The following is a 27236-nucleotide window of genomic DNA, read 5'->3' as shown; positions in this document are numbered from 1 at the left end:
CAGTCACGCACCGCTGATAGCTCATCCAAACATGGAGACAAGATGTCTGACATAAGCCGAGACAGAGTGTGTTTGTATCCATGCCAGAGACTCTGTTCTGGAGTAAAAAGAGTGAGAGCATTGTCATACAAAACTCTCCGATTTAACTAAAGCTCTCAAACGGGCATTTTTGGAAATAGGAAAAAATGAATAATGTGTCTCTCATCAAGCCACCCCTTTGCCAGACGCTGTTGGCTTTACACCAAGCCATCAACTCAGCAGAGTCTTCTCATCCCAGGACAGTCATGCATGCAATTACTACCACTCATTAAATACAAGAGGCCAGATCTGTGAAGATCATTATGCGTGATAGCATCCAGACACAGCACCCATAAAGCCTCATCGCGTCCCTCCGGCAAATAAGCACACCTCTCCAGCAACTGAGAGTGCGCAGGCACATACACCCAGTTACAATTAAGGTCAGCAGCCCCTGTTCTTTGTAAACTCGTGAGCACATCATGTCTGCAAAGGGAAGAGAGAGTTAGTTTAGACAGATTAAGATTGATGACCGTGCATGGATAAAGCTCTTGAGACTTTGACCACAGCAGCACTGGAGTAATCCAGCATGGGAAGTGAAGTGATCCGCAAAACCCCATGGCTAAAGCTCAACTCTTTAACCTCCTGTTGCATAGAAGGCCTGCTTGACAAATAAAGCATTGTTATTGTTCTGCAACAGTAATAGAAGCGGCCATTAAGTTGTTAGGATAGTAATGATGGGCCGTAATCTTTTATATGATTCAGATCATTGCAGACATGAAAAACTCTTGAGAACAACTTCGCTGTGTAATTTAAAGCGCATTAGTGTGTAGTTTGTTATATAGTTTAAAGGCTTAAAATGCAACCTTCAATTGAGGGATTTTTTTAGCGACTCTTTCTGCAGGATGCATTTCTGTGCCAGTAGATGGCATTGAATCATTTACTAAACAAATTTCTTCAAACATACTGTTTTGTTCAGTAATGAAATATGTGATGGACTTTGAGTGAGTCAATGAATCACTAACTAACGGATTCATTCAAAAGCCCTGTTTAGACAGTAATTGTTTCTCACAGGGACGCAAGAGATTTTTACCAGCCGAATTACCTACAGTTTTTTGACAAACACCAAGGTTGTGTGGTAATTTAATTGCATTTAATTTAATTGAGTTTACAAGAAGGAATCGATTCAAAATTAACTGTTTAAATCCTTGTTGACCACTGTCAAACACTGTAAAAAACTGTTGTACTTCGATGTAATTTGCATGTCAAAGACGTTAAGATTTACAAAAGTGATTTTATGTCAATAGAAAGCACATTAAATGTAAGTAAAGTGACTACTTTTAAGGTTTCAAATTAGTTTTTGGAGAATAATATGTCAAAATTTGGTTGAAATAATGTTAGAATAATGTTAGATTGTCATTCAGTGTAACACAATATTTATGTAAAAATGTAAACAACATGTTTATTCTGACTTGTACATATTAAATATATATATAAAAGTATAAGGAAAGCATATTTAATTTTATTATGTTTTAAATTAGTACAAAATAGGATAGTGGCAAATTTTAAAAATGTAGAGTTCCAACTAATTAGTATTTGGGGTGAAAGTAGTTTGTCTTTTAATATGTCATAAATAATTTTTTGTTGTAAATATGCCTGACAATAATGTTAGACTAAATGACATTTTAGTAGGTGTCTTCTGTAAATTAGGGAAAAAATGTATGCTATTCTTTTTTTTGCTCAGAAAAACAAAAACAAAAATGCAATTAAATTAAACAGAAAACATGTTAATATTTTTTTGGTAAAACTTTAAAGCAGTATTACATTTATTGTTTTTATGCTTAAACACTTTTTCGTCTTCGACCCATGTATATTTATTTCTGAAATGCTAGAAAGTATTTACAAGAACAATAGGCCTATTGGGAGTGAAAAGAAAAAGAAAACACATAAACATTTGAAATGGGTTTTATTAGGGCAAATAAAATTTTAAAATGTGCATTATATACAGTTGTACATAACTGAATGGCATATAATTATATACAACTATAGCATGTTTATTTTTAAACAGGAAATGTAAATAATTGAATAATGAATAGGATTATATATTATAAAGTATGCTTGGAATAATAAGAATACATTTTATGTAGTAAGTATTCTTTAATACATTTTACACAATAGTAAGAATAAATTTGTAAATAAATTTTATTTTATTATCATCTGAATCCGCAAATCCGTGAGTTTTATCACTGAGGCGCCATGCACATTTATTTTTACAGACGTCCACATGAGAAACAATTACCGTCCGAATAGGACTTTACTTTACATTTAGAAATTAAACGTGAGTTTCTTCATGAGAGAGCGTCTAGATTATTTGTTTAAAAACACTGATTAAATCAGAAATGAAAAAAAGTGAATGAGTCTTTATGAATGAGTCATTGAATCAGTTGCACAACCAGTTTGATTAAGAAGACTTGTTCGTTTAGGAACTCATTCGTTCATTGCTTATTTCGATTTATTTTTGTTGGCAGTACAAAAATATACAACTGACTTTATTGCTTCTAAAAGTATAAATTGTTTATTGTACTGTTGTATAAACAACAGAAACATTGTTTGTGTGATTATCGCTTAGTTGAATTCTTGCATCTTCAGCTTTAGTTAATCTATCACAGAAGTGCTATTTGAGTGCTGGCGATGCCAGTAGATGTCAAGGCAGCTCATTGCTAGGTTTTGGAACAGAACTAGAGTATGAAACTAGATCTTACTATAGAGGCAGAATAAATGAGCCCCAGAAGACCGTGACCTCTGGAACAATCCAGTTGAGTCTGTTTGTTTGTTCCATCTGATATATTGCAAGTTTTTCATTCGGTGCCTGTCCGGAGAAGTCACGGTTAGAGTTCATGGCAGCCACAGATCCAAAAACAATTTAACCGCTTTTGACAGGGGTTCCGATACATGTCAGTTAGTATTGATGTACATGTCAACACGCGTCCTTGCGCAAGGGTGGTTTGGCTACAGAGACACGGCTTATTAAGAACATTTGACAATCCAACATTAAAACGTAAGATTCAATTTTGCTTGTCCTGAAAAGTTCAAAGCACTGCATTTAATGTTTTAAACCATGTTTATAAATATGAGGTAAAACAACATGTGCTGTTATGACTGTAACGGACAGCGAATATTTGAAAGCCACAGCATTTAATGTTTTCAAGACATTTTTGGTTATTATGACTTTATACTCCTTTTTAGGACATGCCAGAGTTTTGTTTTATTTTATGTTGCACTCTTCAGCTGAATTTTCCCCCTTACAGGCACATTGTGGTCTGTGGTCATATCACGCTCGAAAGTGTTTCCAACTTCCTTAAAGACTTCCTACACAAGGACAGGGATGATGTCAATGTAGAAATTGTTTTTCTTCATAAGTAAGTACAATTCCCTTTGGAATACAGTTTTTATAATCTTGATGGAGCCTTTCCGCACTGTAAAGAATATAATGACTGCATGTTCCTAAGAAAAACAAATAAATCAAATATAGTTGCCTGTTTTTATGTAACAAAGAGATCAGCCAATAAGCTGTTTTGACATTCTTTTGTTAGCCGCTAGCGGCACACAAATGACACATTGTTCCTATAAACTAAAAAAAAAACATTATTCTTCATTAGTAACACACTTTCTTTTTTTTTTTCTTTTTTTTGCCAAACTCTAGTATTTCCCCTAATCTTGAGCTGGAAGCCTTGTTCAAACGTCACTTCACTCAGGTGGAATTTTATCAAGGATCGGTCCTCAACCCACATGATCTAGCAAGAGTAAAGGTAAGGCAATAAAACCTTAGCATTTCTCCAGTTTGGTCTGACAGTTTAATAATGGGGTCAAATGTTGATACATTAAAGGGATAGTTAACCAAAAAATGAAAATTCTGTCATTAATTACTCACTCTCATGTCGTTCCAAACCTGTAAGACCTTCGTTCATCTTTGGAACACAAATTAAGGTATTTTTGATGAAATCTAACAGCTTTCTGATGTTGCATAGACAGCAACGCAACTGACACATTCAAGGCCCAGAAAGGTAGTTAGGACATTGTTAAATAGTCCATGTTACTTTAGTGGTTCAACCATAATGTTATAAAGCTATGAGAATACTTTTTGTGTGCGAACAAAACATCAGAGAGGATGACTTGCAATTTTTTGCCACAGCACACCGGTAGAAGTAATGATTAGTATTGTGTCAGCGAAAAACAGTAAGGAGGCTACATATTAATAATTTATTGATAAACTAGTGCTTTCTTTCTTTTTGGCTTAAGAGGTGAATTCGGCAACACGCCTATAGTAGTGGATACGCCTATATGATGTTTCATATGGATCACATAATTTGAGAATATTTTTATTCCCGTTTGAATTGGTTCATTTGAAAGTAGACATTTTGCTTTCTGTAGAAACATTTTTCATGTCTGTAAGGCAAGTATACAGACTTTCGGTAATTTTTTTTGGACGACTAAGACGGCAGAAAGCGTATAATGTTTGCTTTCATTATTTTACAAAAGCACAGTGTTTTGTTGTTATTGTGAATGAACAAAAACGTCTTTGAAAAGATTCGAAAGATTCTTATCTGTATGACCAAAATTTGAGTATTTTAAGAGCAAGTGACCCGCACTGGCTTCTCCATATGTAATGCAGTGAGTGTTCTACTAGCTTCTACACTCCACACAGACACTTGAATAGCGCAGATTTTTCTTTGTTAAAAGATTGAGCGGCCATGTAAATGTGCTACTTAAAGGGGTCATCGGATGCAAAACTAACTTTTACATGTTGTTTGAACATTAATGTGTGTTGGTAGTTTGTGTACAAAGCCACCCTACAATGATCAAAATCCACCCAGTGGTATTTTTTTAATTTTTAAAAGTAATATCCCCTTTTTAAAATCAGGTCATTCTCAGCTTCTTGTCGGTGTTGATTGACATGAGCGCCTTATCCGCCCTCACCGAGCTGAACCATCAGACTCCGATCGCCATTGTGTCAACTCAGGTGCAGGGGAAGACAAGAATGTCTTAGATTGAGCGATTAAGGTGTTCTATTGTTGGATGTAATAATGAACATAGCAGTAGTCATTTACTCCCGACATCTGAGCTCCTGAAGATGCAAAGGATAATGTTACTTTCGTTTTTAAAAAAAGAAAGCGCCGATCCTGATCTACATATGCATCTACAGATCTGGCCATTTAAAATGCGCGCGGGAAGTAAAGTGGTCTCGCGTGACGCCGGTGTATTCCAAAGGAACACGGAAAATACAATGACATAGGAAAGACATGATCAGTAGGGGGCAGTCATGTAACGCACTGGACTGGAGCAGGCTGAAAACATTGCTGCAAACTAAAAGGTACGGTAACCTGGAGGGGACACCTTCGGTTCACTTATGTTTGTCGTGGCCACACAAATGAATTCCTAGGAACGTCATATTACTTTTTGTCATTGCCACGAGATATTAATTCCTGGGAATGTCATATTATGTCGTGGCCACAAGATTATTTTGTCGAGGTAACGACATCCTTATGTTTAATGCATAAACAAACCTGCGTAACCATAACCCAGGATTATCAGAGATAGGTTTATTAATATTTTTTATTTTGAGTTAAGAAATGTTTTTATTAATTGTTATAGAAATTAATGCAATATTAACTTATATATTAACAATAGGCAATGCTGTATATGCGAATGTCTGTGCGCGATGTAGACAGCATTCAAAAGTTTATCAAGAATTTATTACATATAAGTACTTCAAATTAAATAGCCCTGCAAGAAACATTTTATGCATCCTTAAGTCTTATCCATTAATTGATCCTTTTTTTCTGTAATAAATGTATTATTCGTTTATATTCAGTATGTCCCCCTTAATTTCGATCTCTTAACATTCCGAATCTAAATGATAAATGCTGACATGCCATGAAAGCTTTGATTATACTATATGGCATATATTCATTTTTAGTCTAATTATAACCTATATAGTGTTTCATTGTCGAGTGAATCATTCACGTTCCATTTGTAAATCGTATGGTCACACACGGGCATTAATACAATCATAAAGTCAAAACTTTATTGGCATAATTGTAGTTCACAATATTTGCTAAATATATGCCAAATAGCATATATAAAGTTATTTAGGTTAAGCGATTCACAATAAAGAAAAAAGTAGATAGCTCTAAATCACTTATTATTTATTCTTATTATAGGTTGTTATTATTATTTCAATACCTGGTTAGGGCTATTTATTTTTAACGCCTGACAATTATGCCAATTACGTTTTGACTTTTTGATTGTATTTATCCCCGTGTGTGACGATACATGATGTTTTCATTTACAAATGAAACTACGTGAATGATTCATTTCTCAGTAAAACAGTTTAATATTTATATAGTCTAGTCTGTTAATTAGACTAAACAAAATAAAATATGTTCAATTCATATTTTATATGTTCAATTCTTTAGTTAAGAGAAGGAATGTATAGGCCTATTTTACTGTGTGACGATAAATTATTTCCAAATGAAACTACGTGAATGATTCACTCTTCAGTTATTTGTCTATTAGTTAGACTAAATAAAATACAATATATGTTAAATTTAACCTTTAAACTGCATTCCAGTAAAAACCCCAGTCATAGCACCTTTACAGTATCATTTACATTCAGAATGTTATGTAACGAGATCAAAATGAAGGAAAAAATAACGAATACAAACGAATAATACAAATATAATGGGAAAAAAAGAAGGTCAGTCAATGGACAAGATTTTGGGATGCATGAAATGTTTCTTGCAGGGCTATTTAATTTGAAGTAGGCCAATGTAATACATGTAAACACTTGTGAAAGCTGTCTACATTGCGCACAGACAGCATTAGCATATACAGCATCGCCTGTATAATTATTTAATATTGTATTAATTTCTATAACAATTAATATAGGCAAACAATTTAACTCAAAACGAAATATCTCAAATAATTCTGGGTTACTAATGTCACGCAGGTTGGTTTATTCATTAAACTCGTGGCCACGAGAAATGCATGTTGAGCAAAAATACATTTCACGAAAATAATATAAAGATTACAAAACAAAGAAAACAAATGGAATGAGGGATATGCTTTAAAGTTCACGTAAAAGCCAAATATTAAGCGGCATCCTTCATGTTTTCTTTAATCAGCAAATACTTAACATTTTTGAATTATATTCACCTTCTGTTTTTATGACAATAAATTTTGAATTTTGAATTCTTATTTTTTTTTTTTTAGAAAAACGTCCGAACACCGGTCTCAAAAGTAGAAGCGAAAGTCTTGTTTCCACCAGCGCGGAATTTTTTTTATTCACCGTAATTGATGGATGTCTAAAACAAAAATAAGGAGAATCCTAAAACATGTAGCCTATATTTCTTAAAATAATAACATCTGAACTTCATACACAACAATACGGCAACGACTTTACAACAGGACACATTGTTTTATTTTAATTTTATTTTTTAGCTTGTACACCAATGGATTTCTGATGTCGGGATATTTCAGACTGCATCTCCACAGCTTAATCACTTTAGTATTAAACATACGGGTCAGGAGGCGGGTCGGGTACAATATTTATTTTTTTTATTCTGCGGTCCGAGTTGCGGGTGGGTTATTTGAAAACGGTCGGGTTCGGGTTGTTTATCCACTGACCCGCGTGTCAGGTTGGACACTAATGTTTTGAAAAAAGTGGAGCGTGTGAGGAAAGCTTTCCCCTTCTCCCTGGCATGCATTTGAATGCTGAATTCGAAATGCAACTGAATGCAGTCGGAATCCGCCCCCACCCCCCCCAAGTCTCCAAATGTTGATTACAACAAGGCAACAGACAGCATTCAACACCCCACCCCACCCCCACTCTGCCATTCATAAACATTTCGCTCTTTATACTGCATGCCGCTTAACTCTGATGCCTCATTAACGGCTACTTTTCAGAAAACTGAAAAAAAAAAAAAAAAAATACACTTCCCTTTGGTTTCCCAGAACAGACTTAAGCCTAGTTCCAGGCTAAAATGATGTTAATTTGGAGCTGTTTAAAGATAATAATAAAAAAAAAAAAAAAATTACTGATCGTTGGTCGGAGATTCAACCCGCAGTTCGTGACTGGAAGCTGTTAAGAGACAGACTTAATGAACTTCTCCGAAATAGAAGAACTACTTTTCCACTTAAAAAAAAAAGAAAAAGAAAAAAAGGTGGAAAAAAATTGCATAACTCACTGGAGCACTTTTCAGAATCAGAATCAGAATCAGAATGAGCTTTATTGCCAGGTATGTTTGCACATACTAGGAATTTGTTTTTGTGACAGAGCTCCACAGTGCTACAGAATGACAGTGACAAGACGATACATATTATAAAAATAACAATATAGAGGTATACAAGACAGACAATGTGCAAAAATAGCAAAGACATTTGAATAGAAGTAAGTATGTGCTTTAAATAAATAACGGAAAAATGAATAAAGAATGTATAGTGTTGTATGTTGCACGATCAAGTGTTCATGAGATGGATTGCCTGAGGAAAGAAACTGTTTCGGTGTCTGGTCGATTTGATACTTAACAATTGTTGTATTCGTTGTCAGTCATATAGGCTAAGCTTTATTGTTTTGAAAAGTGAGCCTTCTGTTTATTTGTCTAAATTATTTTCTATATTAGGATATAATACTAGGCTATAGTATTTATGGACATTAGGCCAAATCTACATGGGTTTCTTCCCTTTCACTTCAATTAGTTTTTAAGAAAAAAGAAAAAAAAAACTGCATGGGCAGTGCGTCATAATAATGTACGGCATCAAAATGTAAGAACAAATCTAAAGACAATAATAATAATATAATAATAATAATAATAATAATAATATTAATAATAATAACAATAATAATAATAAAATTAATTATTAACACTCCTAAAAGTATAGTGCTCAGATACACTTACGGTAGGTGACCTAGTTGATACTTTATTTCAACTTTTCAATTATTTCATTAATTAACTAATAAACAAATGCCTTTCCGATATGATATAAGTGAAAAGAGAGACGATTTCGAAAATGATTTCACCAAAAGGCGGATGCGAACTCGGGTCTCCCGCGTCAAAAACGATATGTTACTCGTATTATCACTTACGCCACTGAAAATGTTGCAGTATAGCCGTCTTTTGTAATATTTGTAAATATGGAGTATTTGCATTGTGTAAAAACATTAAATAAAAGGCACCAGACTACAGAAAATGGCATATACTAAAGAATTTATTTTTCTGGGGGAGGACCCACCCACATTTATTTTGCTTCCGACGCCCATGCTTGATGATGAAGTATAGTCTACAGGATATAACAATAAAGTGCTTTTCCAGTCCCGATTCCACAAGGTTTTATTCCGCATCCACCCGCTCCCGCTATATTAACTATATTATTCGCCCGCTGCCCGCTTAGAATAAATTTCTAAGCACCAAAATCGCAAAAACAAATCAAAATAATAATAGTAATAATACTAATAAATAAATTAATTAATTTTTAACTCTATAAAAACTGTAGTTTATATTTATCCTCTCCATTTCTATTCCTCTCTACTCAAATTAATTGTCAGTGTATCTAAAATTGTGTATCTTAGAAAAAGAAAAAGAGGAACTACCTCTTAAACATGCATATCTTAATTTGATGTTGCTTTAAAACGCTGAAATATATAATGTATTTTATTCTGAAGGTGAAAGTGGTCCAGTTATTTAACTGCCTGCGGCGCCGTCAGGATCACGTTTTTTTCCCCTTTTAATTAAGTGGATACAGCTTACAATACTCGTTCAAGAGTAAGGGATTGCTCAAAACTATGCTATTTTACATATTTCTGTTATTTGTGTACAATCACAACGAAAAAACAGATGTGTATGCTATTTGTAAAAAAAAAAAAATGTAAACAAGATGCTGGTTCAAGGGCGCGTCACAGAAATTGCCTACAAGTCTGCATATAGGCTTGCTACTTATTAATTTAATTTTATTTCGTTTTGTTAAATTATTATTCATTAAGAAATTTATATTTCGCATATGGGCATTTTTATTTATTTTACATACAGCTTTTTTGGGTTTTCTCTGTGCATAAGATCTGCGCGTGATGTTCTGATGTTTATGCTGCTTTTTGCTTGTGTACAATTAACCCCTCAAAACGAATTTAACTGTTATTAATGTGTCACAGCCACGTTTCAATTTAAATGTAATTTAACACAATCTTGTCGTTAATAATAACTAAACGCGTCGGTTGTCGTTTGGAAAAAAAAACCCAGAAATTAACATTTCTATTTTCAATGCAGTCTAATAAAAGTTCAACAGGAAAAAAATAAAAGAAAATAATAATAAAACTGCTCCTGCTTATGAATAAATTTTTGCTTGATGATGAAGTATCTAAATAGTCTATAGGATATAACAAAGTGCTTTTCCAGTCCCGATTCCACAAGGTTTTATTCCGCATCCACCCGCTCCGCGCTATATTAACTATATTATTCGCCCGCGGCCCGCTTAGAATAAATTTCTAAGCACCAAAATCGCAAAAATACTGTAGTTTATATTTATCCTTCCCATTTCTATCTGTCTCTACTCAAATTAATTGTCAGTGTATCTAAAATTGTGTATCTTAGAAAAAGAAAAAGACGAACTACCTCTTAAACATGCATATCTTAATTTGATGTTGCTTTAAAACGCTGAAATATATAATGTATTTTATTCTGAAGGTGAAAGAGGTCGAGTAATTTAACTGCCCGCGGCGCCGTCAGGATCACTTGATTTTTTTCCCCTTAATAAAGTGGATACAGCTTACAAAACTCGTTCAAGAGTACGGCATTGCTTAAAACTATGATATTTTACATATTTCTGTTATTTGTGTACAATCACAATAAAAATAAAAATTAAAATAAAAAAAAAACGTGTAGGCTATTTGTAAAAAAAAAAAAATGGAAACAAGATGCTGGTTTAAGGGCGCATCACAGAAATTGCCTAAAATTCTGCATATAGGATTGCTACTTATTAATTCGTTAAATTATTATTCATTCAGAAAAGAAAAACATATATTTCTTATGTGGGCCTATTTTATTTATTATTATATATAGGTTTGTTGGGTTTTTCTCTGTGCATAAGCTCTGCACGTGAGGTTCTGATGTTTATGCTGCTTCTTGCTTGTGTTTAATTAATCCCTGAAAACGAATTTAGCGGTTTACGTCAGTTGTCGGTTGGAGAAATAAAATAACCGAAATTAACATTTCTGTTTCCGATGCAGTCTAATAAATGTTCGTCAGGAAAACAAAGAAAGAAAACAAAATAACAATACAACTGCACCTGCTTATGAATAGGCTATCTTTTTGCTATTGGTTTGAACCATAATTTCAGGAAAGAGGAATCATTGAACTATTGTACTGGTATTTGTGACCAACGCCCCCTAGAGCTGGCCATGGTGTTTGGCTACAGAATCTTGTTCCTTGCGCCACCTGGTGGATATTATATGAAGTGCAACAACGTTGTAAAAAAATCTAAAAAAGCCGCTGCGGCAGGACGCGTGCCCACGCGTGCCGAATTGCAGGCTGCCGCGTGAAAATAGACGCATTTTTAATGGCCAGATCTGTATGTTCGTGTGAATCGTTCCTGGTGCAGCTTCACCCACAGCAGAAGTGAGTATAAGGGTTTTTTATGCATCTTTGCAAATGGCCTTTCTTAATAATGTGCTTGTTGGCAAGTTTCGCAGTTAAATGCGGCTAAACGCGGCTAAATGTGGCTAAAGTAAACATTACGGCTCACCATCCCAGACAGAGAGGGGCGGGGTGAGCAGAGCTCATTTGCATTTAAAGGACCTTGCAATAAAATGAGTTTTTGCAGAGCTGATTAAGGTAAAAGGATGTTTTTTACACTACTATTGAGAATTTTTAACCAAAGTATATTATAGACTTTTCATTAAGACCCTAAAGAATCATATGAACTTGTGGATAATGGGCATCCAATGACCCCGTTAAATATTTCAGATGATAAGTCGATGAATGATAGGCGAGCATTTGTCCTGCCCATTATACTGTATTACCACATAGAACAGCCGTTACATCATGGATTTAGCCACTTCCTGTGGATTTTTATTTAGTTGTTTATTTTTCTGCGACTAAGTGACTAATAAAATTTTGGTCGACCAAGCCTCTTCTCGTCAACTAACCGTTAGTTGACTATTAGGGGGCAGCCCTACAGTGAACTAAGAGAGATGGACATTCTACGGCAGAACACCAGCTTCTGCATCAGCATCACCACACGCATGCATCGTGTTACTCTTGTGAACGTGTCGAAGAAGAAATTCTAAGTATTCTTGTAGCTTCATAACATTAAGGTTGAACCACTGATGTCACATGGACTATTTTAATAATGTCCTTACTACCTTTCTGGGCCTTGGCATTTCAGTTACATTGCTGTCTATGCAGGGTCAGAAAGCTCTCGGATTTCATCAAAAATATCTTAATTTGTGTTCTGAATTTGAACGAAGGCCTTATGGGTTTGGAACGACATGAGGGTGAGTAAATATTGTCAGAATTTTCATTTTTAGGTATACTGTTCCTTTAACTAATTAATTTGTTTATTGTAGTATAGAATTGTAGAAATATTGTAGATAATAATGCAGCAGATTGTTAGTATATTTGTGATGTTTTGATGTTGTTCTGAACACTGTGGCATCACCTTTTCTTTTTCATCTCGTACAGATCGAGTCAGCGGATGCCTGCTTGATTCTTGCAAACAAATACTGTGCAGACCCTGATGCTGAAGATGCCTCTAATATCATGAGGTCAGTTTGGTGAAGGGTTACGTTTGCCATCAACACATTTGAGCACATCTTATTTTGATGTTTGTGGGCAGCATCATACATTCACACTAGGGACATCCTTTTGTATTGAACGCTGATGTCTTTCACCCTCCTGTGCTGTTAAAGGAAGGTGTGAATGAGATACTCGGCATCTCAGGTCAGATTCGCACGTTATATCTGGACACAGATGAAAAGAGCCAGGAGGAATTTCCTTTGGGATGGGTTCAACTAATATTGCTCTGAAAAAGTGTGTGAAAGGAGGGCAAACATATTTTCCTTCCTCCTTTCATGCTGGAGATGTTCTTTAGCCATGAGTAACACACAGAATTGCACCCAGTCTGGACTGTTTGGAGAATTAAATATTAATTTAGGCAGGTCTCGGAGTGCTCTTTTGAACTAATGTGTTATAGAGCAGCTTAATATGGAAATAAATTCTGCACCTCTCTTACGAGACCTGAGAGAAATCCAGACTGGATTTCACAGGGAAATCACACAGTTCCACCACATATCACATGCTCCTCTATGGAAATGAAAGATTCATTTATTTTTTTATTCATTCAGCAGATGCTTGTTTTAAATTCAAAGTGACTTATGATGGTGAATTCTGGGACGGTCCTCCTGGAGGTTAAAGGTGCACTCAGTAGGTTTTTGTTTACATGAGGGAGCAACCTGCTCCATACAGAATAAAACAGATTTTTCTAGAAGATTAATATGTCTAGACTCTTCATCTCAAGTGAATGTACATAATTTTTTCCATATTTCTCAAAATCAGTGATGGGAATAACAGTGTTGTAATAAACAGTGTTACTAAGGGCATTGCTTTTTTCAGTAATGAGTAATCAAACAAATTACTGTTTCCCCCATTACAATGCTGTTACCACTACTGACAATGAAATGCGCCGTTACTATAATTCCCGCATTGCATTCTTCTTCTGAGGTAAATTCTAGCTTATTCCTCTCAGTGCGCCTTCTTCCATAAACAAAAAGTAGCTGAGATGAACTTGATAAATGTGCACATTTGTTTACAGAGGTGATATCCGTGCATCTCACATCGATGTTTAAAACTTGAAAAGTGAAGCAGCTTGTGGGTGTGATTACATTAGAGATGAATTAAGATGGGAAAAACTGGTTGGTATCATATGGATTACTTTATCAGAGAATATTTGTTTTTCGATGTGACTTTAATTTAAAAGTAGATATTTCAAACTTTCTATGTATATATTTCTCATGTCTGTGAGGCAAGTATTCACAGAGATTCAGGTTGTTTTATTTACATGTTTGTGAAGAGAGGTGACGGAGACCGAGACGGCGGAGTGCGCACCCTGTTTATTTTCTTTATTTTACAAAAGCACATTGTTTTCCTGTTATTATGACTATTCACAAATAAAAGTAGTTTGCAGTTTCAAAACGACAAAGTATTTTTTAGTTCTTTTTGTAGTCATCAAGAAAAAACAGTGTTGCCGTAGGATGTTTTTCATGTCCGCGCGTTGAAGCGACCCCAATAACGTAATATTTAGCCGCTGAAAGGTGTCTCTCACATTGTCCCACAGCAACATTAAAATAGTGTTGATTAGTGTACAATGTTTTATTCATTTACCATATGTAATATTGGGGGCATCCAAGTTATTTGGCACATTTAACATTTAAAAAAAAAAAAAAAGTAACACAATAGTTTCTTTCCCTGGTAATTAGTTACTTTTATAATGATGTAACTGAGTGAGAAGTAACTAGTTACTTTTTTTTTAAGGTAACATGCCCAAGACTGCTCAAAAGTGCAGTTCATATACTACTGTTCAAAAGTTTGAGATCAGTAAGATTTTTTTTTTTAATTTAAAGAAATAATACTGAAGGCTGGAATAATGATGCTGAAAATTTGAAGTAAAAAAAAAAATAAAAGTAATATTTTACTCTATTTTTGATCAAATAAATGTGGTTGTGGTGATCAGAGACATCTTTCAAAAATATAAAAAATAACAAAAAAAAAAACTTTTAAATGGTAGTGTATGTTTTTGTTTGTTTGGGTTTTTTATTATTATTATTTTTTTTTTTTTTGGTGAGCAAGAAACTATTGAATGTGCCCTAACCAAGTTGAAAATGAAAATAAAAGACATCGCTCTTTTTTCATTTCCCCACAAATGCTGTTTTATGTTGACTTTAACTCACCTGTAAATTTGTACAACTTCCCTCCTTTTTACAGAGTAATATCTATCAAGAACTACCATCCAAAGATCAGAATAATCACTCAAATGTTGCAGTACCACAACAAGGTAGGAAGTGTGTTTTTTCTATTTCTATATCAATTGAACGATAAAATGATCAAGACCTAAACTGAAAAAAATACCAATAATTTTTTATTCAGCTGTCTATGAGAACAGGAATTTTATACCGTCCACAGAAATCAAATACAGCACGTCTACATATTTTTTTCCCCTTCAGTGTTTATCCCCTATTACAGCAACATGAACGCAGCTTTGTATTCATCCGGGAGCGCTGGAACAGGAGATGGATGTTAATGACTTGATGGATGTTTTTGTTCATGGGACAGTTCACTCGAGAGCAATTGAATGTCAACTGTAGACAACTGTTTTAGAGGACTGTCAGCGAACCCGCTGCGTTCGCAATGAGATATGAAATAGTGACGTGCTACTGTTATGAGATTTGCGTTATCAGTTTGACAGATTTATATAATCTAACAAGGTAGGGGAGACCGTAGACTGTTGTAACACGCTTTGTTTTGACAGTGTTTTGTACTGTGTGTTTCAAACCTTAATATATTGTATAATAAGTTCATGTTTATCTGCTACAAATTAGTTTAGATCAGCCACTTCTCTCTAAACTGTAAGAAATTTATCGATTTTCTTTTTTTTTTTTTTTTGCTGGTGTTTTTCATTACTACACTTGTTAGACTTCTCAGCAGGGGACATTGTTAACTACCCCTCGTCTCATCCCGTGTGTCCTCAGGCCCATCTGCTAAACATTCCCAGCTGGAACTGGAAGGAGGGTGATGATGCGATCTGCCTGGCCGAGCTGAAGGCAGGCTTCATAGCCCAGAGCTGCCTGGCACAGGGCCTGTCCACCATGCTCGCCAACCTCTTCTCCATGAGGTCATACATCAAGGTACCGTCAGCCCGTCTTGGGCTTTGATAAAACCCATAGAGTAGAATCAGCCTCCATCCCCACTTCAGCTCAATCACCAGGGCCATTATGGTATGGAGTAAATCATCTTCTGAGCTCGGCGGTCTCATTTGGGACCTACTCGGGACGGCAACACAGCATTGCCGCTGCCATTATGAGGTAATTTATATGAGTCAATGGCATGGTGGAAGTGAGGATGTAAATTAGTGGTTTTTCCTCTCGCTGAATTTACTGTCCTCCTGCGTGCCGATAGAGCGGGGAAATGCGAACCATGTGCCTGTTTCATAGTCAATGAACGGCACCCCAAAGCCATCTTTATTTATCGTCCAACTGAACCAGACTGCTCAGAGTCGCACGGATCGCTCTTTTTAAGAAAACACTAAATAAAACGGTCTGAGGCCTGAATGGCTGCAGTGAGGTGGTGGGTTATTATCAGGTGGTTCAGATTTGGATGGAGGCCTTTGGAAAAACCGAGAGATCAAGAGTGAGCGATCAGACTGAAGAATTTCGCAGAGATTGTAAAACTTCTTTTGAAATCCGCAAGGAGCTGTATTTTACTCTCTTTGATTTTTTTCAAGTCTGTGCAGGCTTTCAACATGGGGAGCAGCATTCTCTTGTCATAATGAGATGAGGAATGACTTTATAATGACTGTTTAAATGTGGCATGTGTGGAAACATCTGCAGGGCACATCACTCTTCTCATAAAAACACAGAAAAGAGACAGCCCAGACCACCCATGCCAAACTTCTCATTCAAACACACACATCTAACCTCTCAGACCAATGTCCATACTTATAAAAGATACCATGGTAACACCAAAAACACGTTCTATGTCTCAAACAGGGCATCTGTTAGGGTGAAGAAGAATGTGTATCAATATTGTTTAAAGGGCACCTATTATGCCTCTTTTTAAGAGGTTTTGTAAATCTCTGAATGTGTCTGTAAATTTTCAGCTCAAAATACCCCACAGATAATTTATTATATCATTTTGAAAATGCCTATTTTGAGTGGAAGCAGAAACAGGCTGTTTTAGTTCATGTCTCTTTAAATGCAAATGAGCTGCTGCTCACTGCCCACACTGCCAACACACTCGTGTGCCGAAAAGTGAAGCCAAAATGCGGCTGCTGTATAAGTCTTAAAACCCCGTAATCTAATGGGACGTGAGCCAAACTAAATAATCGAATTACACCATCCAAGGTGAGGTAGTTCTTATAATGCTGACTCATGTCCAAGTGTTAGTTTTTCTAATAAGTTTGCTTTTAGGTAGTTATTTGATGCTATAAAAACGGGGTGTGGTGTCATGATTGTGATCTTGCGATTGGGTCTGCGGGAGTTTGGGCGGGACTTACTGCGGCTCCACCTCACGACACTACTGCGCAGACTCTGGCTCCAAACAAATCTCTACTGCGCAGACTCTGGCTCCAAACAAATCTCTACTGCGCAGACTCTGGCTCCAAACAAATCTCTACTGCGCAGACTCTGGCTCCAAATGGCCATTTCCCCAAGATGGCAGTGGCCATATTAAGATGCTTTGGCTTCACTTTTCTATAGTGGAATGAAGCGGAGACGCGTTGTCCATCTTTTTTTTTTACAGTTTATGTTTTAAACCACATGTAAACGTGAATTTTGCATAATAGATACCCTTTAAAATGCCAGTCATCTTTTAATGAGTCTGATGGCAACATACTGTTAACAATTATGTCCATCAGCTGTGCAATAGAAGCATTATTTTTCTTGTATGAGTCAGTTCAGTTGTAAAACAGGCTCTGTCCAAATTATACGCTACACAAAAATGACAGGTCGGTGCATACCTTGGTTGCTGAAGTCACGGTTAGTATGTTTTTAGTATATAATTATAATTAATTCAGTATGTAATATTCAGTTATAATTAACATTTTCATGAAAATCTGACTTTTTCTGTGTTTAAGTGCTATAATCGGGTCCCTGGTACATCTACCAACCCAGAAAACTTGTCAGAAAGTCTGAACGTGTCAATTCTTTCTATGCAAGCTTGTGAAAAATGAACTACTCAGCTTTCGCTCCCTCACATAGAAAGGGGATCTTATTTTAATATTACCGCCTTTTAATCTGCATGTTTCTACCCACGGTTCCACCATTTTGTTTTTGCAACTGACAACGGTGTACCAGTTTTAACACCATGCCGAAAGTTTAAGCAAAGCATGATAACTGTTCCATCTTTGGCTGCACAGATTAGCACAGAACACTATTTAGAGTCCCAGCCTCAGAAAAGACAAGATAGCTGTGGATTTATTGATTTATTTACTGTATATTACATATATTACTTACATAACTGACTGTTTTTGTAACTCAATTATAAACTTGAGTGTATTTGAAAGTTTAAGCGCAATAAGATGTGAAAGAGAACTTAGCTTAGTACTCACATGCGTGATTCAGATGTGTGCGCTGAGAAAATCCTATATCAGAAGTTTAAACTAATATGGTTTAAAACACATGATTTTGGCGCAATAGACATGATAATCAAAACCAAACAGATGTGTTTTAGGCAGAATGTCTGAGGTATGAGCTGTAAAGGCACAGTTCTATTCTGGAAAAGTGGACGGAGAGCATCATTTAAAGAGCCATGCACGAAAACAGTGTGTTTCTGCTTCTACTCAAAATGGGCATTTTCAAAATGATAATAAATAATCTGTGGGTTATTTTGACCTGAAACTTCACAGAAACACTCTGGGGATACTTGAAACTTATAAATGGCAATCATTTAGTGATAATGAAAATGTCTAGCTAACATTTCTTGTTCTTATGCACCACAGGTGTTTTTATAGGCATTCATCTGAAATATCTTCAGTCAGTTTCCATCAGCAATTTCACATAAGGCACAGCGATACCTCAAATAAGACAACATAGACAATGTGTAAAAGTGTATGACCAGTCTGTCTGCTGAAGGAGCAGGGTTAGAGAGGGCTGGTGGAGTAGACAGCAACATGACTGATTTGAGTGGGCATTCAGGAAGCAGAGCAGAAGGGTGTTACCGAGAGGTGTTAATGAGACCCACACCCCAGAGATGCACACATTCACACAGCCACAAACACATTTGCATTATGTCTTGTCCTAACTATAAATCTCTGACGTGTCTTGCTGTTCACTACAAATAAAACCGTAAGAACGTTCCGCATAAATCTTTTATCTGGTCTCTTCAGGTTTAACAGAAACCCAGTAAGCATCAGGGTTTTAGATTGGGCTCTTTAGAGGGACTGAAGGAAATAATTGTTCAGTGGGTGCGAGAGAACACGCCCGTAACACTTACATCAGCTCTGACAGGCAGGGCGCAAACGTGCGGGGTAATTTAGGGAGCCTACGGTAAATGGCTGCCATCTCTTTAGGACTAAATGACAAAACTCTACCCATTAGTGCCGCCCTAAAAGATGCCTGCCCAGAATGCAAGTGCTCTTAGCCTGGCAGTGGGAAAGGGAGTCGGGCCTGGCTTTGAAAGCGTCTCTCTTGACTGTCTGTCAGACAGACGTTGGCTGGGCGAGATGGCTGACTAATGGCAGAGTGTTTGCCTAATAACCCCGCTGCTTATCACAGCCCCACCCGCCCCACATCCTAAGATGCATGTAATGAGAAGATGATGAAGAGACCAGCTGTGAGCTCAGACACAGGAGTATGCCTGGCCTTTATTCTCTAAGGTTGAAATGTTACAGGTGTGAAAGAATGATATTGAGCGAGAGAGCAACTTCAAAGTGCAAGGCACGTTTAAGATATGTTTTGCATGAACGCCGCTCATGGTATTAGACCGTATGCAATGCATCTTCGTGGTTATCCACCTTAGTCAGAGTAGATGCCATATTTAATTTGATGGGCTTGAAAACTAGAGCTTTTTGTCCACTGTAAACATTTTTGGAAAGACATGTTTGTAGAAAGATAGTTCACCCACAAAATGAGTTAAAAAAATTAATCAGTTACTCACCCTCATGTCATTCCAAACCCATAAGAATTAGAAGATTTTTTTTTATGAAACCTGAGAGAGTTCTGTACTTCCATTGAAAATCCATTACTCTGAAACTTTCACACTTCAAAAAGTTTTTAAAAAGATTTGGTTAACTATATATAAGCTATAACCTGTTTTCTTAGACCATCAATGCAATTTTACTGTGATCCCCAAAGAAAATGCACCTTAAAATGGGCCAATGGCACAATACTGTGTACATTTGCCAAGTTCTGAGTCAATAAGATTATTTTAGCACATTTTACTTTGTATGTATATTTTAAATGGTCTTTAAAGTTTTATGTGAGACAATATATGTATTGCCTTATCAAAATCCAAAATTTGAGCACTTTTTACTGTACCAGTTGCATCTAGACCTCAAAATACGTTTTAAATGTCAGAATCAGAAAGAGCTTTATTGTAAAGTGTGTTTACACACACAAGGAATTGGTACAGGCATAGTGCAAATGAAAGGTATTAAAATGAAACACAACGTTAATAATAAGGAAAATTACTACTGTTTTAGTGCCACGTTAAAAATTACAAGATTAAAGTCATAATATTTTAAGAATAAAGTCGAAATATTTCAAGAATAAAGTTGTTTCGAGAATAATGTCGAAATGTTTCGAGATAAAGTCGAAATGTTTTAAGAAAAAAAGTTGAAATGTTTTAAGAATAAAGTCGAAATGTTTTGACAATAAAGTCAAAATGTTTTGAGAAAGTCGTGATGTTTCAAGAAAAGTCGTAATGTTTCAAGAAAAGTTGTAATATTTCGAGAATAAAGTCGAAATGTTTCGAGAATAAAGTCGAAATGTTTCGAGAATAAAGTCGAAATGTTTCGAGAATAAAGTCGAAATGTTTCGAGAATAAAGTCGAAATGTTTCGAGAATAAAGTCGAAATGTTTCGAGAATAAAGTCGAAATGTTTCGAGAATAAAGTCGAAATGTTTCGAGAATAAAGTCGAAATGTTTCGAGAATAAAGTCGAAATGTTTCGAGAATAAAGTCGAAATGTTTCGAGAATAAAGTCGAAATGTTTCGAGAATAAAGTCGAAATGTTTCGAGAATAAAGTCGAAATCTTTCGAGTATAAAGTCAAAATTTTAAGAATAATTAAAATTACGAGAATTAAATCGTAGCAATTAAAGTTATGATATTTTGAGAGTATAGCCTATACAATGCAAATGGCCCTGATTGGGAGCACCGGGAGAAGTTGCCAGGCCACTGAAATTGATTTGAATATATGTGGGATTATTAGCAGAAATCATACCATGTGTTATTCTTGCTGGGACAGTATGCTTGGAAATAATATTTCACATCTTTGATTACATTCCTAAGGTCTATTTGTAGTTCACAAGCCATCCTGTAATAGCAATAAGCTTTGTGCTTTTGGTACTTTTAACATACCTGTAAAAGTCTCAGCTTTCAAAATCAGTTTTATAGCAAAATACAAACAATGTGTCTTGCAATAATGTGTTTTTCACGCTCTTTAATGTGGGACAGATGGCTGTATTAATGTGAATCAGTTGTCTTTTTGATTACAATGAAACATTTGTTTCATTAAATAATACTTTCTTCTTTGTGAAAATTCCACCATCTACTCTGCAAAAACGTCTGTGGCATCCAATCCTTCATTCCTCATGTGTATTTAATTAAAAACAACAAAACATTCTAAAAGTTGAAGTACACTCTAGCTTGTTAACATCAGTTATATTTTTGTCTTTTCTGAGGTATATATGTGACTTTTCACAAGCTCGGTATAATACAGTAAATGATTGGAAATAACATTTAACATCTTCCATTTATTATTTGTAGTGCGCCAGCCACCCAGTAATCACAATAATTTTGTGCTTTGTTGCTTTTAATATAACAGCTTAGCTTAGTCAGTTTTATCATAAAACACAAATTATAAATGTGGTTTTCCTCTTTTTTTTTCAAGCTTATAGCACAATATAAACGTGAAGGATCATCAGAAGGAATGAAAAAAACAGTATAGCCTAATTTAATGAAACAAATGTCTCACTGTAATCAGAAAGATGACTGATTCACAGGTCACTTTAACTGAGGCATATACAGCGATCTGTCACACCACATTAAAGAGTGTGAAAAAAAACATTATTTTTATAGACATATTGTTTGTATTTCTCTATAAAACTGACAGATTTTGAAAGTTGCACCCAATCCAGGCCATTTGCATGCACAATAGGATAGAATATACTCGCAAAATATTAGAACTTTAGTCTTGTAATTCCTACGAATTAATTCTTGTAATTTTGACTTTATTCTCAAAATATTTAGACTTTATTCTCAAAACATTTCAACTTCATTCTGAAACCACTTTGACATTATTCTTGTAATTTTTACTTTATTCTCGAAACACTTCGACTTTATTCTCAGAATTTTAACTTTGTTCTTGAAATATTTTGGCTTTATTCTCATATTTCAACTTTATTCTCGTAATTTCGACTTCATTCTTAAAATATTACGACTTTAATCTCGGATTTTTAATCTCGGCACTAAAATGCCATTGTAGAAAAATAAATAAAATATATCGTACTAAACTATAGAGAAAATAGACTGAATTGTGAATGTGTAAATGTCTTGAAGTTATCTAATGCATGAGCTTACGAAAAGTTTCTCATGAGCATACGCTAAAGTCTAAGTTAAGAGTTTGGAATAATATGCAGTTGAGTAAATGATGACAGAATTTTCATTTTTGAGTTACTATCTCTTATTACCATCTGTTTACGGCAGATACAATTTTCTTGAGACTTCTTGTGAAAATGTTTAGACATGTTCTGATTGCTATCTATCCATTCCCATAAAAAAATAATTGAATCCAACTGTTTTTGCTGTGCAGATTGAGGAGGACACATGGCAGAAGTATTATCTGGAGGGAGTGGCCAATGAAATGTACACAGAGTACCTGTCCAGTGCCTTTGTGGGGCTTTCATTTCCTACAGTTTGTGAGTAAGTATGCTTCTGCTCTAAAGCATGAGAACTTTACAGCACGCCGTTACTCTGTATACAAACACATTGTAGTAAGTATCATAAATTCTTGCCTTTTAATATACTGCCAAATTTACTGCAAATTTGAACTATCACATGTCCTGACCAGACGTGATGATACATTTTCAGCAACAATTTGTTTATCCACACTGGATAAAGCAAGATTTTTACTGTAATAGGCTCTTCTGATTGCAATAGCTCAACATTAAAGGCCAATTTAATGGGTCTTATGAATTTAAATAGCGAAATAATGACTTCTAGGCACTGAATGTCTATTCTCTCTTTCAGGCTGTGCTATGTGAAGCTCAAGTTGTTGTTGATCGCTATTGAGTACAAGTCAGAGCAGAGGGAAAGCAGGTTTGTTCACCTTTGGTTTTTAACTCCACCATTCACAATACACTGACCAAAGAGGGGCAATGCATTTGCGTCCCTCATTGGTCCTACAGACCCCCTACAGAACAGTTATCCTTATTTACTCGCTAGACATTATGTTGTAAGAAAAGGCTGGTTGGGTTTCATCATTAAATCTCTCTGCAAGTAATCCAATCTGGTTTCAAAATGAAATCGCTCTCATTGAGACAGCAGCATGTTACGTTCTGTCACTGGAGGAAGTTCGCCTCAGCTTGACTCTCACAGCATCACCACTGTCTGTAAGAGTCACCGTGAAGCCAAAGAGCCATGACATCTGCTCAGACTCACTGTGCTGTATTGATGAGGGTTTACTCTCCGAGTAAAGAGCCTTCTATCAATAGCACTCCTGTGGCATTCTGTTAAGTGACCCATTGGAACTAATAACATGAAGTACTCTGTCTCAGTAACTTCGACTTTGCCAAATCCCACCACCCCTTCCCACATCCACAACCTGTGTTCCAATGTTTCTGTACACTGTAACTCTTACTAATACATTTTGTGTACACGGTGTGTACTAATGAGTGTGGTTTAGAACACAAGTTGGCCTAAAAACACACAAACACATCAAAATATCAGCCAGAAGACCTGGTTTTGTTCGTTCTTTTTTTATAATAGGTATGGGCGGTTTGACAGTAGATATTATGGGCCACTAGAAATGTCTCTAAACATTCTGCTTTACCATTTATGTTTTAGTAGTCGGATATTTCAGTTAGGAGGACTACTTCTTATTGCCATGCAATAAAGTGTGGGATGTTTGCCAAACAAGTTGACTTTTGTAGAGTTTACAGTTGGAATGGAATGACAAATTATATTTTACATATTTAGTATTTATTGACTATTTTACCATGGCTCATCCAGTCAATTTAGTCTTAACTATCTATTTTATAATATTAATGTTATAGTTTTGAATCTTTTGTTTTTAAATGCAAAGTTGAAAGACAATTAACAAATGAGATGAATGGACCCTTTCCACGAGACACAAGTAAATCCTTGATTTTCAGGGCGAAGTTTTTTATATTTAGATTTTTTTTTTTTTAATGTATGTGCATTTATAACACTATACTTTGTATTATATCACCATTGCATCAAATTACAAAAAAAACTAGTTGAGACTAATGCAAGGGTGTTTCTAATGCAGCGTCTTTGGGACATTGTTGTCTCTTCACTGCCGTTATCAGATTCTTTCAATTTCTGTCCTTTTTTTGAAAGTCGTAAAATCACTATCGTGTTTTTCTTTTGCTATTTGAGCAAGTGGAAATGCAAAAAATATATTTGTTGCCATTGACTGCTCTTGAAGTTAACCCAATTATGAGGACTTCTGCTGCTGAGAAACCTGGAAATGTGAAAAAGGTCCATTGTATTTCTTTTGTGAACTATTTAATTTACTGGATTGTCCCAAAATATCTCTTAGTACATTTTTTATTATATAAACAATTTTCTTTTTTATGATATACACTGCCGTTCAGGTTGAATCAAGTCTTAAGAAGTCTCTTACGCTCATCAAAGTTCTATTTATTTAATCAAAAATTCAGAAAAAGGTAGTATTATGAAATATTGCAATTTAAAATAAGAGTTTTGTATTTTAATATACTATTTAGAAATATGATTTATTTCTGTGATGCAAAGCTGAATTTTCATCAAGTCATTTCTCGTCCTCCATAGAAGACTGGAGTAATGGCTAAGTATAAATAAATAAATAAATACATAAATGCAGAAATAAATAAATGTGGAAATACATACTATATAAATAAACGAATGAATAAATACATGTAGAAATACACAAATAAATAAATAAATGTAGAAATACATAAATGCATTTATTCATTCATGTATTTATTCATTTATTTATGCATTTCTACATTTATTTATTTATTTATTTCTGCATGTATGCATTTATTAATTTGTTTATTTATAATAAGTAATTTCTCATCCTCCATAGTCTTCAGTGTCAGTTAAAAAGAACAGCATTTATTCAAAATAGAAATCTGTCTAACAACATTAATCTTTACTATCAATTTAACACATCTTTGCTGAATAAAAGTATTAATTTATTTCAAACAAAGAAAGAAAGAACATTTTACTGACCACAAACTTTGAGCGGTAGTGTATATTGTTATAGATATATCTGTTTTAAATAAATGCTGTTCTTTTTAACATTTTATTTATCAAAGAATCCTGAAAAAAAATAATCACAGGTCATTGATTATAAATCAGCATATTATAATGATTTCTGAAGGATCATGTGACAGACTGGAGTAATGATGCTGAAAATTTAGCTTGGCATCAAAGAAACAAACTCTATTTTAAAGTATATTAAAATAGAAAACCACTATTTTAAATCACAATAATATTCCAAAATATAACAGTTTTTCTGTATTTTTAGTCAAATAAACACGGCCTTGATCTCAAACTTCTCAATGGCAGTGTCTACCGTGTTAAAAATGAGATTTGGCCCATGCCGCCCACTACTACCAGGTTTTGCCATAGTCTCTAAGAGAGATCTGTATGCAGGACAGTTCTGAACTAGTTTTCCTTTTTTTCATTCTTTTTAAGTCTAAAAATGTAACCCAATATCACATTAAAGTGCCACTCATGTCCAGTATTCCCTGTGCCAACACACGCAAGGACTGTAAAACCAAAGTTATTTTTTACAGTCACTCGTGTGATACAGTTCATATAATTTGATTACTTTCTAATGGATGGCTGTTAAACGTTGGTTAATAACTTTGCCATACCTCACATAATGGCAAAACCTTTAGAGGGCACAACATTATCCTTTAGCGTAACTCTCAATTTGCTGTCCTGAGCTGGTCTAACCTTGGAAGCGCACGTTGGGATTTAGACCATAATTTTTCCTTTGTAGGACAGACGAGTTAACCAAGTTTTTTTTATGGTGAAAGTGACTGTTTTGCCCTCTACCTTAGCGACTGAAAGATTTTCCTGATCTTAATATGCAGATACAGATGACTGACACCTCGTCTCCTTTTTTTTTCCAAGTCTATGTTTGATTTATAATGTTTTCTTGTTGTTTGCAGAAGCAGAAAGCGGTATGCCCTCTTCATTATCTCACTCCTCTACACTTTAGATCAACTGTGGGAGAAAAGCTTAAGGATATTGTATCACCTCCCTCTCAAAAATGGCCAAAATCTCTCGCTATCTCTCATATTGTGATTCTCTTTGTGCTTAATGCACTAACTTCTTTGCAGGCAGAGAGCGTAGTTGCTATTGGTCGATTCACTTGTTTCTTCGTCTGTGCTGTTCACATACCAACACGCCGTTTATCCACTCCATGTTCGTTCATCTCTGGTTTTTGTTCTCGACTTTTTGTCCGCTCCTCTCCTTTCCTTTTTTTCCCCTGTTTGATTATTTTTCAGTGTTCATCAGCTGCAAATCATTTCTGCCCGTGTCTTTTTCAGAGTTGTGCTCTCCATGCGAACAGTACTTCATGTTTTTCTCACTTATTTTGTTAATGCACCAAGATAGGAAAACAGCTGTACTCATTGCATTTTATATATATATATATATCCAAAATTACTAGTGTTTGTACCTTAAAAACTGATGTGACTTATTACCGATTGGTTAGTAAAGGCCACACTATTCATGGCGACCATCTTTGCCTTTTCTGTCATTACCACTTTAACACTGTATTGCGTTTGTCTTTGTGTGTGTCGGAGCGACTGTGATTTATATTTGTACGTGCGTGTGAGTGAGTGTGTGTGTGTGTCTGATCTGTTTGTCAGTGTTTGTCTGGAACTGACGTTCATCATGTCCCCAAATGCCTGTGCGTCTCTGAGTAGATGTTTATGAAGTGAGGTCACTTCCTGTCAGTTTGGTGTTCTATACAACAATCCAACTGCACAGAAGTTACTG

At 35.3% G+C, this 27236-nt stretch overlaps 1 protein-coding gene across 6 annotated transcripts in view; it reads left to right on the top strand.

Moving 5' to 3' along the window:
- Positions 1–27236, top strand: part of kcnma1a (potassium large conductance calcium-activated channel, subfamily M, alpha member 1a) — a 275869-nt gene that overhangs the window by 181664 nt on the left and 66969 nt on the right. For all 6 annotated transcript variants that reach the window (XM_073834164.1, XM_073834163.1, XM_073834162.1 and 3 more), the window contains exons 10-16: positions 3324–3434; positions 3719–3824; positions 12747–12829; positions 15045–15114; positions 15809–15964; positions 22807–22916; positions 23244–23312. In XM_073834164.1, the coding sequence (XP_073690265.1) occupies positions 3324–3434; positions 3719–3824; positions 12747–12829; positions 15045–15114; positions 15809–15964; positions 22807–22916; positions 23244–23312 (705 nt within the window). The remainder of the gene's footprint in view (positions 1–3323; positions 3435–3718; positions 3825–12746; positions 12830–15044; positions 15115–15808; positions 15965–22806; positions 22917–23243; positions 23313–27236) is intronic.

The sequence above is a fragment of the Garra rufa genome, chromosome 2 (assembly GCF_049309525.1).
Source record: "Garra rufa chromosome 2, GarRuf1.0, whole genome shotgun sequence".
Lineage (NCBI taxonomy): Eukaryota > Metazoa > Chordata > Actinopteri > Cypriniformes > Cyprinidae > Garra > Garra rufa.
Note: the sequence above shows the minus strand (reverse complement) of the source record. Positions and strands in the feature narration are given on the sequence as shown.